At 47.9% G+C, this 14924-nt stretch overlaps 1 protein-coding gene across 2 annotated transcripts in view; it reads left to right on the forward strand.

The window, feature by feature from the left end:
• Positions 1–14924, forward strand: part of KMT2B (lysine methyltransferase 2B) — a 74908-nt gene that overhangs the window by 32985 nt on the left and 26999 nt on the right. The window contains exons 8-16 of one of the 2 annotated variants that reach the window (XM_063140680.1): positions 1481–1726; positions 3767–3879; positions 5464–5559; positions 7248–7361; positions 9171–9317; positions 12091–12186; positions 12294–12411; positions 13866–13979; positions 14345–14529. In XM_063140680.1, the coding sequence (XP_062996750.1) occupies positions 1481–1726; positions 3767–3879; positions 5464–5559; positions 7248–7361; positions 9171–9317; positions 12091–12186; positions 12294–12411; positions 13866–13979; positions 14345–14529 (1229 nt within the window). The remainder of the gene's footprint in view (positions 1–1480; positions 1727–3766; positions 3880–5463; positions 5560–7247; positions 7362–9170; positions 9318–12090; positions 12187–12293; positions 12412–13865; positions 13980–14344; positions 14530–14924) is intronic. The other variant, XM_063140681.1, reaches the window with a different exon arrangement.

Genomic DNA, 14924 nt, shown 5'->3' on the forward strand with positions numbered 1-14924 from the left:
AGAGATGGGTCAAGTAGCAGCTACCGCTGGAGCCAAGGCTCCTGATTTCTCTCTATTCAGTTGTGTATTGGGGTGGGGAGGGGGTGGATAGGGAGGGGGGGCTGCTAGAAGCGAACAGTCCAGACCTCTGAGTCCCATCCCGTAACTCCCTTTTCCTCCTGACCGTTTTGAGTTTTTACCTGCCTACCTCTTCGTTGCTTTTTCAGCTTTACCATGGGAACTGAGTCAGGGATCTTTCTTTCTCTCTCCCCCTCCCCTCCCTTCCCCTCCCCACTAGAGTTGATCTTCCTTTGAGTTTTTAATGAGACACAGATATGGTATGGGGGAAGGGCTGCAGTTACCAAAGGGGAAAAACATTGGGGTAATTACTTCCCTAGCAAACACCCCCCCTCCCCCAAGACTCCTTAAAAGCTACAAGATTTCAAGCCATCATGGCCTAGAGCCAACTTCATCTGCATATGATAAAGAAGACAATAGACTTTTTCAGGCCCTTAAGTCCTTTAAAGGGTCAAGAGAGTCCCTTTGGGGTTTGCTGTAAGAAACGAGGGCTACGAATCACTGGGGACTTTTAACATCTGAGAAAATGTAGCCTCGCTGCCTGCCTCTCTGGAATTTAATGTAGCCCAGTTTTGCTCCCTGGCCAAAAGCCTTGTTTATCTTAGGCCAAGGTCAACAATGGCCAAGGACTATCATTCCCCCATCTCCGTGCTCCTGGGCTGTGGATGCTTCGAATCTCTTTTGTATTGGAAGTGAAATGGTTAAAGAGGATGGCCACGTTCTCCCTGAGCCAAACCTGCCAGCCTATTGATAGAGGCAGAGTGGGGCCCCGCCAGAGACATTAGGTCAGGGATCGCCAGAGATTGAATGCATCAGATTACAGGAGGGGTGGGGCAGAAAGGAGCAGTTATTGCGAGGGGCTGAAGATCAGGTTTGTCCAAGGTAAGTGAACTGATGGAGACTTTGCTACAGGTAAAATCAGGCCAGTTGTTCTGAGCTCCAGGTAACTAAGTTCTGTAAGAGCTGCTTCAAGCTGCATTGTGTCACTTCTTGCATTTATATCCTGCCTCCTCCTCCTCCTCCTCCCAAGGAGCTCAAGGTTCTCCCCCCCCCACCTCCCACCCCATTTATCCTCCCAATAACCCTGTAAGGTAGGCTGAGAGATGGCGTCTGACCCGAGGTCACCCTGTGAACTTCAGGGCTAAGTGGGTTTTGAACCTGTGTCTCCCCCAGTCCTAGTTCGTTGCCTGAACCCACGCTACACCATGCTGGCGTAGCATCAGTCTGCACCTAATACAAGTTGTTCTTGCTCTCCCTCTCCTCACTACACACACACACACACCCCTTGAAATTGCGGTGACCCTAGCCAAGCGTGTGATGGGGCTGGAGATGAGTGGGAGAAACTGGTCTCTCCTGCTCAGCATCCCCATGCTGTTGGGAGTCAGACTGTGGGGCTCTGCTCACCCCGTCCCTTTGTCTTCAGGCCGTGCAGTAGTGAAGCCCATCGTCCCCTGGGATTCGGAGGATTCTCAAGAAGAGTTCCCAGCCCCCTGGGAGGTCATGCTTGGGGCCACGGAGACGGCCGAGCAAGACTCCTTGCTGCAGCGCAAGTCAGCCCGGCGCTGCGTCAAGCAGAGGCCCTCCTATGACATATTTGAATCCTCTGACTCAGACACGGAACCGGTGTCTGGCTCAGCCACGCATCGCCGGAAATCCTCCCGGGACTCAGGTGAGACACGAGCTTTAGGGCTGCTGTGCTTGTGCCTGCTCTGTAGGTGGGTGGGTGGGTGGGTTCCGCATGTGGCGATTCTAGAAACAAATAATCTGTTTCCATGCTGATACAGCTGGGAAGTTGTGGCCAGTTGCAGCTTCCCCATGTGCACGTAGGATTGGCGTGCGTGTCTTGTTAATATGTATATTATTATTATTATTATTATTATTATTATTATTATTATTTATTTATTTATATAGCACCATCAATGTACATGGTGCTGTACAGAGTAAAACAGTAAATAGCAAGGCCCTGCCGCATAGGCTTACAATCTAATAAAATCATAGTAAAACAATAAGGAGGGGAAGAGAATGCAAACAGGCACAGGGTAGGGTAGAAGCCTCTCTGTGAGCTGTTTTTGGCTCAGGAGAAGCATAAAAGTCATTCAAATCAGTAATTAATAAATACCAGCCTTCCCTGATTTATTTATTTATTTATTTTATTTAGAATATTTATATACCGCTCCTCATTGAAAAATTTTTGGGGCGGTGTACAAGGTAAAATGAAAATAAAAACAGAATAAAACAGTTAAAACAAAATTTAAAAAGAAGCAAAACAACAACAACACAGAAATCCAAGGCTGCATGTTAAAGAAAGGCTTCTTGGAATAAAGATGTTTTCAGGAGGCGCCGAAAGGAGTACAAGGTTGGCGCCTGCCTGACCTCCAGAGGCAGGGAATTCCACAGGAGGGGGGCCACCACGCTGAAGGCTCTTCCCCTGGTGAATTCCAATTGGAGGATGGATCTAGGTGGAACCACCAGGAGCAGGCCCTCAGATGACCTCAGTGACCGGGCAGGTTGGTAAGGGAGAAGGCGCTCTCTCAGGTATCCTGGTACCTTCCAGATGTTTTGGACTGCAATTCCCAGAATTCCTGTCTACTAGTTGTACTGGTGGGACGGATGGGAATTGAAGTCCAAAATATCTGGAGGGCACCAGGTTGGAGAAGGCTGGTAGATATGGAACTGATTCTTCCGTACAAGTCTTATAGTGTGTGTAGTGGCCTTTATTTTTCTTCGAACAGCCCGATGGCTTTGATAGGGCCTGCCTCCTCCACCCCATTGAAAAACAAATGTTTTCAGGGCATGTCCTAGGTGAGACCTATGCATGAGGTCTGGCAGGAATTCCCCCAGTATAATAAGAGTGATAACACTCAAACCACAAGGATATCAAAATAGCTTTCATAGATGAATATTTCAGAAATGTTTACAAATGTACAAAATACAGGCACTTCAACAATATTTAACAAAGCCTGCAGTATCAACATCCAGTATACATAGGTGAACTATTCACATGAAGCGTCTTTTATATAAACAGTAGTCCGGTATTATTTTGCTGTTTCGAGGGTTCTTCTTCAGTATAACGCTGAAAAGTAATTCAAAAACACCATACTCAGCATTTATAAGCAATAACATATTATTATGGAATGCAAACAAAGCAGAAAATATTGGCCTCACCCACTAAGTTTACAGAAGGAGCCACGGCTACAATAGAAAGAAACCCACCAGGGTTTATCTAAAGAAAAAATAATGAAAATTTATCATTATAAACAATTCATAATCTCAGTAAATGATGCACAGCCATGCTGTAAAAACTAAGCTTACCACCATATCATTCTCGTTTCCTCAAGCCTACAGTAATGCTCTCAGTCCTTTAGAGGGTTTTCAAAAACGCTCCCAGACCTTATAGTATAGTTTAAGTGATTTAATTGGCTAATAAATCATCCTAAGGGAGGAAAGCTGTGAGCTCTAAAGTAGCATTTAGTCCCCCACACACACTTCCATTCAGGCAGGAATTCTTCCTCACTTCTCTCTCTCTCTTTCTTTCTTTCTTTCATCACATAGCAATACTAATGTTAACTCCCAAGCTGCTGTTGAGGCCAGCTGAGTCGCTCTGCGTTTGAGAAAAATAATAAGCTCCTTCTCCCATTTAGTGTTGATCAAAAAAGCTGGCTGGGAAGGAAATGTCTTGTTGACCTGCGCTCCCGTCCTCTCTTTCCAGATCTGCTTCCTATGGACTCGGAGGAGCAGAGCCGACCCCGCAGAACCCCTCTGCAGCCTGTGGTGCAGCTGAAGGCCAGAAAGAAGCCCGAGAAGGTGAGGCTTCTGCAAGGGGTGAGTAGAAGTCGGCAAGGCCCATCCTGGCTGGCTTTTAAAAAATTGTAATTGGTATTGTAACTCGCTCAGATTCTAGTCCCTGCCTGGGATGGAGGATTGCAGAGCCCAAAGACGTAAGTGTTAAGGGTCCATCACTCACCTTGCCGTCCCTCAACTGAGCACGGTCTGTGGGTGGGCCAAAGGCCCAGGTGGTTGTCTTTTGGAACGGTTGGCCTCCACAGCAGGGATGGCAATTGTCTGACCCTCCAGATATTGTTGCATTTGCAACTCCCATCATTCCTGGCAATTGGTGATGTTGGCTCAGGCTGATGGGAGTTGAAGTCCAGCGACATCTGGAGGACCTCACGTTCCCCATCCCTGTTCTGCACCAAGGTCCAGGCAGAATCCTAAAAGAAGCTCTTCTCTTAATGCCTTTCAGAGGATGTTGGGCTATGTTTTCATGAGGTGATTTTCTCCCCCCCCCCCTTTTTGGATGCATATTTACTGTTTTAAAATATTAAAAACATAAGTGCCCTGCTGGATCAGACCAAGGGTCCATCTAGTCCAGCACTCTGTTCACACAGTGGCCGACCAGCTGTCGGCCAGGGACCAGCAAAGCAGGACACGGTGCAACAGCATCCTCCTACCCATGTTCCCCAGCAGCTGGTGCACACAGGCTTATTGCCTCGGATACTGGAGGTAGCACATAACCTTCAGGGCTAGTAGCCATTGATAGCCTTCTTCTCCAGGAAGTTATCCAACCCTTTTTTAAAGCCATCCAAATTGGTGGCCGTCACTATCGCTTTGCATGTAAATGGTTTCTATCATAGGAAAAGCAAAATATAAATACAAGCGTGACCAGCACCGAAATGTTGCATTATGGAATGCACCCGATCAGTGTGCCAGCTGGACGTGCCTTGTTTCAGATGGCTGCATTCTGCCCAGTTTTCTGTTTTACCCCCAATAGAAATGAAACATCCCATGTCCGCTGGGCGTGCTCACACTCCTCATTGGGCTGTTTTGGGTTTTCGTCTCCCCCACAACCCACCCTTTAGGGTTGTCTCTGAAGTGTGTTTGTTTATTCTACACTTCTGTAAACTTAACGGGTTTCCTCAGATTTGCTGATCCCTGCCTCTTGTGGATGTGGATGTGATGCTATTTTGAACCTGCACTGGGAGAAGTTCAGTATCCCTGCTATATATCAGCATAGAGCGGGGATACTGAACTTCTTTCAGCCTGAGAGCTGAATTTCGCTTCAGAGAAGCTCTTGGTGGCCAAATTCCAGTGGCAGGCAGGGCCAAAGGGGCAGAAGAGGCAGGTTGAAAATACAGGCCTTCAGAGTGACTTCCCAACCTTTTAAAAATGAGTAAAATAGTCTGCACAAAAGCTGATCTGTGACCGGGGAAGGACTTGTGGCCATCTGGAATCCCCAGGAGGGCCAGTTCGGGCCTCCAGGCATGCTGAATTTGGCTCCCGGGCCTGTGGTATGCAGCCTCGGCATATAGGGTTTTAAATAAAGCAGAGATCGGGTCTCCTCTGCTCTGTGGCCCTGCTGGTCTGAGGCTACTGGCCATCAGTGTTAACTTCCTTTTCTTCCTCCAGGATGTCTCTTCTGGCACACTCCCATCCTTTTCCAACGGCTGGAATGGGAAGCAGAAATCCACGGATGGCATCCACCGGCTCAGGGTTGATTTCAAGGTGAGCAAGGGCATGTCGGCATCACAGTTGCTTTGGGGGGCAACCCTCCTGCCTTGGCTTCTTTTCCCATATCTATGGTGCACGGGAGAGGGTGTAAACAGCCAAGGGCGCTTTAGCCAGAATGCATTAGATGGACTCAATGCCCGTCATCCCAGATCATTGGCTTTGCTGGCCGGGGCGAATGGGAGTTGGAGTCTGACAACATCTGGTGGACCATGACTTCCCCATCCCTGCGTGATTAAACTCTGCTCCCCCCCCCATCTCACTCCCCATTCACAAATCAACTCTCCGTACAAATTGTTGTTGGAGTTTGCAGAGCACAATTTTGTCAAACTGGATGTCTTGTCAGAAGTGCTGTGGTCAAGGAGATGACCTTGATCTCCTTGATCAAGGTCAAGGCCGTGGGGGGCACGGTGTTCTGTAGGTTATTGGCTTTCCTAGCAGCTTCTGAGCACTGGTTTAGACAGGTGTAGGGTGGGGGAACTTGCAATGAGCCCAAAGCGCTATCATGTCCATGGAAGCACCCTTTCAATTCTCCCTTTCCTTTTTACACAGAGATGCTGTCATTTTACACTGCACTGCCAGGTTCTCTGTGATAGACACCCTTCCTTTTTTTAATTATTTCTGTTTTTGTGCAGGGAGATTGGGAGGCGGCGGCCGGGGGGGGGGGTGTTCAGGAAGGAATTTGTATTGTTCTTTTTTTAAAAAAAAATCCTCTGCTACTAAGCTCCTGTTTAGTTTTTTTAGTTTTCCATTGTAGTTTTAAACTTTTATATTGTAGTTTATCTGTATTTTATTGCCTGGTATTTTATGGCTTGAATTATTGTGAACAGCCTAGAGAGCTTCAGCTGTTGGGCAGTATAAAAACATAATAAAGTATTATGTTAGCATTGGCTCGCTGCCCTGCGGTTATTTGCCTTCCCCTGTAGCTTGCAGCTTAGCTCTCAAGATACTTTGCCCTGTACATCCCTCCTCCCGCAATTCAGCTGCTCTCTGCTTATGATATACTACGATCGCAGGGCAATTCACACGCCACTGTGCGCCGTGAGGTTGCTGGGTAGTTATTAACCACTCCAGGCCACTGTCACCGGGTTCAGACACCAGCTCTGTGTCCCAGTCGGAAGGATTCAAATATGTTATAGGCGAGCGTCTGCTTGATGCAGCGCCGGGCCAACTTGCTGCACCCAGCGGGAGCGATTACATAAATTGGACGGCATGCGACAGGCACGCTTGGGGGTGGCTAATAAACCACGATGGCTTTTTAACCACGTTTGTGTCATGAGAGCCTGGTCCCTTTGTCACGTGCTTTCCTCGTCTTGCAATTCACCTGCTCTCTGATTGTGTTATACTAATGTAATTTGCTGTTGTGGGGTGTGTGGGGGAAGAGCTGATGGCAGATGGGTGCTGCACGTTTTTCCCCTCGGATGGAAAGTGAGCTATATGGAACACATTAAGCTAATATTGACATTAAGCTAATATTACTGACATTAAGCCTAATATTGACTCCTGTGACTGGCTGTAGCCCTGCTGTCTGATCTCCCTGAATCTAGGCTTTTTCCGCTTGTACTACATGTGCTCCGTCTCACTGAGCTACAACCCCTTCCAGAAGTAGATGACCTCTGGTCCTTTTCAGGTTCAGTGCCTCTGAGGCTTTCATCACAACTTTTTCCCACTTGGGTATCTTGTAGGAAGACTGTGACCTGGAGAACGTCTGGCTGATGGGCGGCCTGAGCATCCTCACCTCGGTGCCGGTCACCACGCAGGTGGTGTGCCTACTCTGTGCTAGCAAGGGCTTCCATCAGGTGTGTCTGCGGAATGGGGGTTAGGATACCTGGTTTCTGGCACCTGGGCTGGTGCAGTGGGTGGAAGAAAGAGACTGGGGGGGGGGGGGGGTGTCCCATGTGGAATGGGTGAGAAGGGGCTGCAGACCAGTTTGTTTGTTTTTTAAATCTGGAATGGGGCGAGTCTAGGGATGGCTAGATCTGTCAGTCTCAGTCTCGCTGAGTTTGTTAGGTTTTGAGGTCAAGCTCATTCTGTCCTCTTTCTCTGTGAGCTTGAATTTTTTTAAATAAATAGATGTGTGCATTTCTTGTAACGTACACAGCTTTGGACATGTGTGGCATTCTTACCCCTATCTTAGTGAGAATTCCCCTTGTCTAAAGCTTTTCTCTCCCCCAGCAGGAACAACCTACACACACACACACACACACACACACACACACACACACACTTTCACTGCCACCAGGACCTTTAAGGCTCAGCTCCAACCCTTACTCAGGCCTCTCTGTGAGGACACACAGACTTTACACTTTAACCTTATATTCTCCCTTTATTACCGCACCTTTAAGCAGCCACAAGCAGGAGGTGTAGGACTTTCTGTACAAAGAAAGCTTTATTAATTACAATAAGTTGTTGAGTAATAAACAAAGAGCTCTATCAATATATGATCTCTCCCACCAAAGACTCTATATCGCACACTCAAACAATCCTCTCGCAACCCACCACAGACCTTCACTGTATCCTTAACTCACTCTCTCCTTCCCCCTATCTCTACCTTACCATTTCCCTATCTCATCTCATCTCGTCCCTGTCTGCCTCCCACAGGCGAAGCACCCAGTTTATGTATCACACACCCTTCACACACACGCCCTTCTTCCTCTCTCAGCCAATCGGCTCGCACATGCAAATCCACCATTCTCATTCTAGAGATACTTACCAAACCATAGATCTATAACCGGACTGCACAGCGATAAACCTAGACTCAGTATGTACACATGTGTAACATCACAGGCACCCATTGACAAGCGTGTTTGCGCACCTTTTGGAAATGTACGGATTTTTCTTTGCGCTTCCCGCCCCCCAGATGTGCCCGTGCCATTAAACACTTCTTGGTTTTTTGTTTTGTTTTGCGGAGCGTATCACGAGCTTGGACATATTTAGATTCCCAGCTGTAAATTGCGCTTGGGTCCGAGGGGTGCGAATTGGGTAAATTCATGCATTGCCAGAGCACATTCCTCACACATCCCTATGTTAGATCAATGTTCTTTTCACCCAAGGACGAAATCCAAACAGCCCTTAAGCACGACTCCACCATTCCAGCGACAGAGGGTTCAAAAGCACTTTATCGATTAGTAATCAAGGCCTGGTCTCTTCAAAGGGAGCAATCAGACAAAAGACGTAGGGAATACAGTACAGTATTTGAGCTTGCAAGGGGCAGGGCCCTGTTGCAGCATTAACCGATCAGAACATAACACTGGGGCATAGCTAATTATGCTAAACAATTCTCTCTGTTCTATAAACAATACCTTTGGCCTTACAGTAAGTTACAGAAGTTAACTTTGACACAGGAATACTGGAGCCGGAGCTCTTGTTTATATTAGATAAGACAGATGCAAGGATGCACACAAGGAGATATTTTCGCATACATGACATTATGACATTTTGCCTGCAATTTGATGGCTACTTTACAGTTTCCTGTTAAAAATGGAGAGACTTCTGCTAACACCTAGAGGTGGGGCATAGGGGTTTAAGAAAAAGGCTTCGAAGTGCAGGATTTCCAGCTTCCGTTTAGCATGTGTGTCTAACGTGACTGCCGGCTGTGTGCTTTGCAGCTTGTGTTCTGCCAGGTGTGTTGTGACCCCTTCCATGTCTTCTGCCTGGAGGAGGACGAGCAGCCGCTGCCCGAACAGGAGGAAAGCTGGTGCTGTCGCCGCTGCAAATTCTGCCATGTCTGTGGCCGCAAAAACAAGGCATCCAAGGCAAGTGGGGTGTGCTTGACCTGGGGGAGGGGGTGTTTCCTATTCAGGGAGTGTGCTGGGGCTATACCACTGCTGCTACTAGAACCACGTATGTTCCTTGACTGCACCGCCCAAGTACAGAAATGTAGGTGAAGGGTGCAGCATTCAGTATTTCTTGGCATTTCTGAGTTCTTAGTAAAAAACATAACAAAACAATCCCCCCCCCCCAAAAAAAACCCAAATTATCTTGGGTGAGTAGGATTTCTTGTGGGGCAGGGGCCTGACCCATTGCTCTTGGCCTGTTCTCATGCCTAGCAGTAGAAGGTGAGACATGAGCAAATAAGTGCAAATGTTTTTCGTTTCCGTTCTCTTTGCATGTTGCAGAATTGATTTTCTCGATGCAGAATTAAAAGGGGGACAAAGGGTTCTGCGTTTTACCGCCCTAGTTATTTACTGCCACACTTAGTGCAGCCTTGTAAATAAGCCCATGAAAGTTACTAGCCTGCTAAGAGGCCCGGTAGCCTGTTGTTTTCCAACTGGGTGGGGGAAGGGTGTCATGAGGACTAGGAAGCTTTAAATGCAAGGGCAATGAGGCTGGGATAAGATGATGCAATTGAGAGTTTTGGAGTGCGGGGAGCTCATTTAAGGATTTAAGCGTCCTTGTTCATAAAGGCTAGAAGCTTGCCGCCAAAGAGAGATTTGTTTCTATTTTGTGTATCGCACTTACCAGACACAAGCCTTCCAAAGCAGCTCACACCAATAAAAAAAAAAATCCCTGTCGTGGGGCCGTGTCCTCAGACGTACAAACTTAAAAAAGCAAGATGTGCTTTGGGGGTGGGGTGGAGGGAGGGGGAGCAGTGGCAGACAAGGGGGGTGAGTTTGACAGCGCCAGCTTAGTTCAGATCATAGAATCATAGAATAGCAGAGTTGGAAGGAGCCTACAAGGCCATCGAGTCCAACCCCCTGCTCAATGCAGGAATCCACCCTAAAGCATCCCCGACAGATGCTTGTCCAGCTGCCTCTTGAAGGCATCTAGTGTGGGAGAGCCCACAATGTGAGATCAATGTGTGACGCTCAGCCTATCCTTGCCAGTTCACGACACTGTTGCGGCCTGAAAAACCTGACAAGGCCGCGCTCCTCCCTAAGCCCAGATGTGAAACGTTCATGAACAGTGCCCCATTGGTTCACACGCAGGCTCCCAGAGGATCTGTCTGGCAGGCACCGTCCTAGCAACAGAAGAAACAACAGCTAGCTGAGCTCGCTTGAGACCTAGCTATCCTATGCTCCTCGGGCTTCCTTCCCACCGATAGCGCATAGCCCTCCTGCCTCTCTGTCATGTGCGTAGTTTTCCCCCCAGGCCTCCTTTCCCCATGGCTCTTCCTTTCTTAATTCCGTATCTCCATCACCAATTGTGTTCATTGGTCTGCATCTGTGAGCCACATTTTACCTCCGGGATCGCTTTCCCCCGTACAATCCACTCCGCACACTTAGGTCCTCTGGGAAGAATTTACTACAGTCAGCCAAAGTGAGGCTGTTATCCAGAGGACCTTCTCTTCTGCTGTTCCCGGACTGGAATGACCTGCCGGTTGAGATTCGCCAACTTAACAGTCTTTCCAAATTTAAAGCAGCTATAAAGACTGATCTCTTCCGGCAGATGAATTTTAAGATATTTGTTATTTTAATATTATAGTTTTATATGTTTTAATCAGTTTTATGTGTGTTATTGTATTTATAACTAATGTTGTTCCCTGCCTCGATCGAGAGGGAGAGGCGGATAATAATTATTTTATTTATTTATTTATTACATTTTTATACCGCCCAATAGCTGAAGCTCTCTGGGCGGTTCACAAAAATTAAAACCATAATAAAACTACCAACAGGTTAAAAACATTGTTGTTGTTATCATTATTATCATTATCCCACTTCCTTTAGCCAACTTGTCTCTTGACCAGCCCCCTAGCCTGCTTCTGTGTATAGTATATAGACCCTTCTCCTTTCATTCCCAGTCTTGTCTGCCTTTTTCATTGAGCCTCCATCATCCCCAGTCGGCTTCCTTGTCTCTTGTCTCCCTGGCCCGTTGCTTTCCTACCTCCTGAGACCTCTTCCCTGTCCACCGCCTGCCTCTGTGTGAGATTATGCCTGCTTACTTTCCTGAGCGTCAGAGCATTCTGAACTGCCTCTCCTGTTCAGCCGGTATCAGAAGCTTCACTGCCAGAAGCACAATACAAAATAGATTATTGTGACTGAGTGAGAGGTGTACGGAGGCATCTCAGCAAGAGTTTTCAGGAGCATGTGGAGCAAGGAAAAGGCAGGTCCATGGGGTGTTAAAAGAGGAACAAGCAAGATTTGGTCTTGTCCTGGTAGTGCAAGGAATAGGAGAATGATGGGCCTAAGGTTGTACGCATGTAAGTTAGAGAAAATAACATCTGCAGTGTGATGGAGAACAGGCTGGGGTAAGTTTGGATAGAATGGTAAGGGGAGTCATCCTTTTCATGAGAACTAGGGGCTTGGCGCTTTTGTTTACAAGAATCCTGAGGATCTGATTTCCCTGGGCAGCTTCTGCGCGTGATGCCAAAAACTACTTTCTGCTCTGCATTACGATCACATTGTGCTCAATTGCTTTGTGGTTGACTTTTTCTCCCCCCCCCTCCATTATCTCTGGATTTTTCACCGGGGGGGGGGGGGTTGTGGCACCTGGTGCAACAGCAGCTGCACCACATGGTACGATGGATTCCCATCCCAAAGCCTGTGTGTAACGGCCTGCTTTTTCCCCCTCTTCCTCCTCCTACTGCAGCAACTGCTGGAGTGTGAACGCTGCAGGAACTGTTATCACCTGGCTTGCCTTGGGCCCAACTACCCCACTAAACCTTTCCGTAAGAGGAAGGGCTGGGTAAGTGTCTGTAGATGGCAGCGGACGAGCGAGGGTGGCTCTTCCCTGCAGACTCGGGCCGTCCCTGTGTTAACAGCTGCTCATCTGTCTCCTTCATCCCTCACCAGATCTGTTCAGCCTGCATCCGTTGCAAGAGTTGCGGGACAGCTCCAGGGAAGAACTGGGACACCGAGTGGTCTAGTGACTACAGCTTGTGCTCTGCCTGCTCTGTGCTATATGATAAAGGTGAGTGCAGCGGAATCATCCGAAAAAATGCCATGGGTTTCAGTTTGATCTTGCCAGGTAGGATGTCGGGCTTGCAGGAGAGGCTTGGGAATACTCATATTGTCAAGAGGAGCTAACGTTGAGGAAACGAGTCCACTTCTTATACGCTCACATGTGCACACAATCATCACGTTCAAACGATCATCTCTTGACTTAAGAGGCCAATATCCATTTCCTGGCTTCTTCCGAAGCTGGTAACCAGAGTTCCCGGTTCAGGCAACATGGGAAAATACAATTAATGGAAGTCTTCCTGGTTTGTTTGCTTGTGCCATAAAGGGGCTGTGCACTCAGCCAAAAGGCTCTTTCATATCTCAGCTTATTGAACTGTGATAATCCGAACACAGCCATCTTGGCTTGTTTGGAAGCTGGTAACCAGAGTTTCCTGATTCGGACGAAACAGGGAAACATGGTTAATTGAAGACTTCCTGATTTGCTGAGCTGTGAAGGGAATGTGTTTGGATGAAATATGATTGTCCAAACTGGTTCAGTTGGGATGGTCCTGGATGGGAAAGCCCTCTGCATCTTGGGATCCAGACGCTTGTTAGACTGCTGTCTCCCGTATCAGGCTGCCAGTTCACTGAGTTCCGCGTTGAGCTTCTCCTCCAGATGCCCCTGTCTTCTGAGGTGCTACAGGGAGCGACTCGACAGAAACTTTTTGGTGGTGGCCTCTCCCTAGGGAAGCTCACCTGGCACCTACACTGATGTTATTTAGGTTCAAAGAAAAGATGTTTTTGTTTTACCGGTCTTTTAAAGAACATTTTAGAAATCTGGGTGTGTGGGTTGTGTTTTTTTACCTTGGAAGTACTTAAGGCAAATGTTGCTGCTTTACTTGATGATTTTTACTGTTCTTTAGTTTTTATATATGATATTTCGTGTTTTTGTTCGCTGAATACTATTTGGATGCTGAAGGTGCCGGATATAAGGAAGGAAAGGAAAGGAACCTCTCGTGCAAACACTGAGTCATTACTGACTCTTGGAGGGACGCCAGCTTTCGCTGACATTTTCTTGGCAGGCCTTATAGCGGGGTGGTTTGCCGTAGCCTTCCCCGGCCGTGATTACCTTTCCCTCAGCTAGCTGGGTACTCATTTTACCGACCTCGGGAGGATGCAAGGCTGAGTTGACCCGAGCCGGCTGCCTGAAACCAGCTTCCGCTGGGATCGAACTCAGGCCGTGGGGAGAGTTTCAGCTGCAGAAACTGCTGCTTTACCGCTCTGCGCCCGGATATAAATGGAGCAAATAAATAATTGAGGAATGAATACATGCCCTTTTTCCTTTCCTTCTCGTGACAGGCATTAATGGGGGAATGAATAAATGTCCTTTTTTCTTTCCTTCTGACAACAAGCATTGAATACAATCTGACCTCCAGAAGAAAGGGTTCCATTGTTAGCTTTTTCTTTCTCCCCTTCTCCGTCCAGGTAACTACTGCCCGATCTGCTTGCACTGCTATGAAGACAACGACTATGAGAGCAAGATGATGCAGTGTGCCAAGTGTGACCACTGGGTTCATGCCAAGTGTGAGGGACTTTCAGGTTGGTTCTGTGCCCAGAGCAATGTGGTGCAGCTGCTGTTGCACTGCAAATCCCACCCTCACCCCACCCACGCAATCAAACTGGTTGGCTGTATCTTATATGGGGAAAAATGGTACAGGTGGAAGATTTATGGCAGGATTAAGAAAAGACCAAAGTGTGGAGAGGCGCAGGCAGCTCCATTTATAGTTATGTATAGAGTTGCCTGCCCTCTGTGATATTGCCCCCTTCTTGATCTCCTGGCTGGACGTTGCCCTTGGTGGTATAAGCCCATCTTTCCTAAGTGCAACATGGTGACCTGGGAAGAACACAACAGTCTTTGGGCTAGGGCCGGGTGTGTCTGATGTGTTCCGCCCTCTCTCCTCTAGATGAGGGCTACGAGATCTTGTCCAACTTACCCGAAAGTGTCGTATATGCTTGCCGGCCCTGCTGTGGCAGCGACAAGACCAAGTGGCGCGAGGTCCTCAGCTCGGAGCTGCGCAAGGGTCTCCGGCAGGTGCTCCAGGGCCTGCTGAGCACCAAGTGCGCCATCCCACTGCTGCAATGTGCACAGGTAGAGTCTCTGGGGCATGTGTGGGAGAAGTGGGTCATCCCCTTATCTTCCATTCGTTCATTCATTCATTCTCTCTCTCTCTCTCATTTGGCCAAGAAATCTAGTACTCATACCGAAGGAGATGATCTTGGCCCAGCTACAGCTGGTTGAGAACAGTTTGCTTGCTCACCATGGCTCAGTTTGCACAACACTTTTCTCTACTCAGTGGGAAAACTCCACTCAACAGTGGAGTTTGTAAGGGGGTACTCCCGACGCAACATGTTCCAACTCCACCGTTGTGTGGGTGTGGCCTCCTGTGGAGTGGAGTAAAAGTCAACGTAGCGTTTGAGTGACAGTTCCTCTGCCCTCTCTCCTCCCCCACTCCTAATGGTATCCCATCAGCCATTGCTGCAAAA

Source organism: Elgaria multicarinata, chromosome 13 (genome assembly GCF_023053635.1).
Source record: "Elgaria multicarinata webbii isolate HBS135686 ecotype San Diego chromosome 13, rElgMul1.1.pri, whole genome shotgun sequence".
Classification (NCBI taxonomy): Eukaryota; Metazoa; Chordata; class Lepidosauria; order Squamata; family Anguidae; genus Elgaria; species Elgaria multicarinata.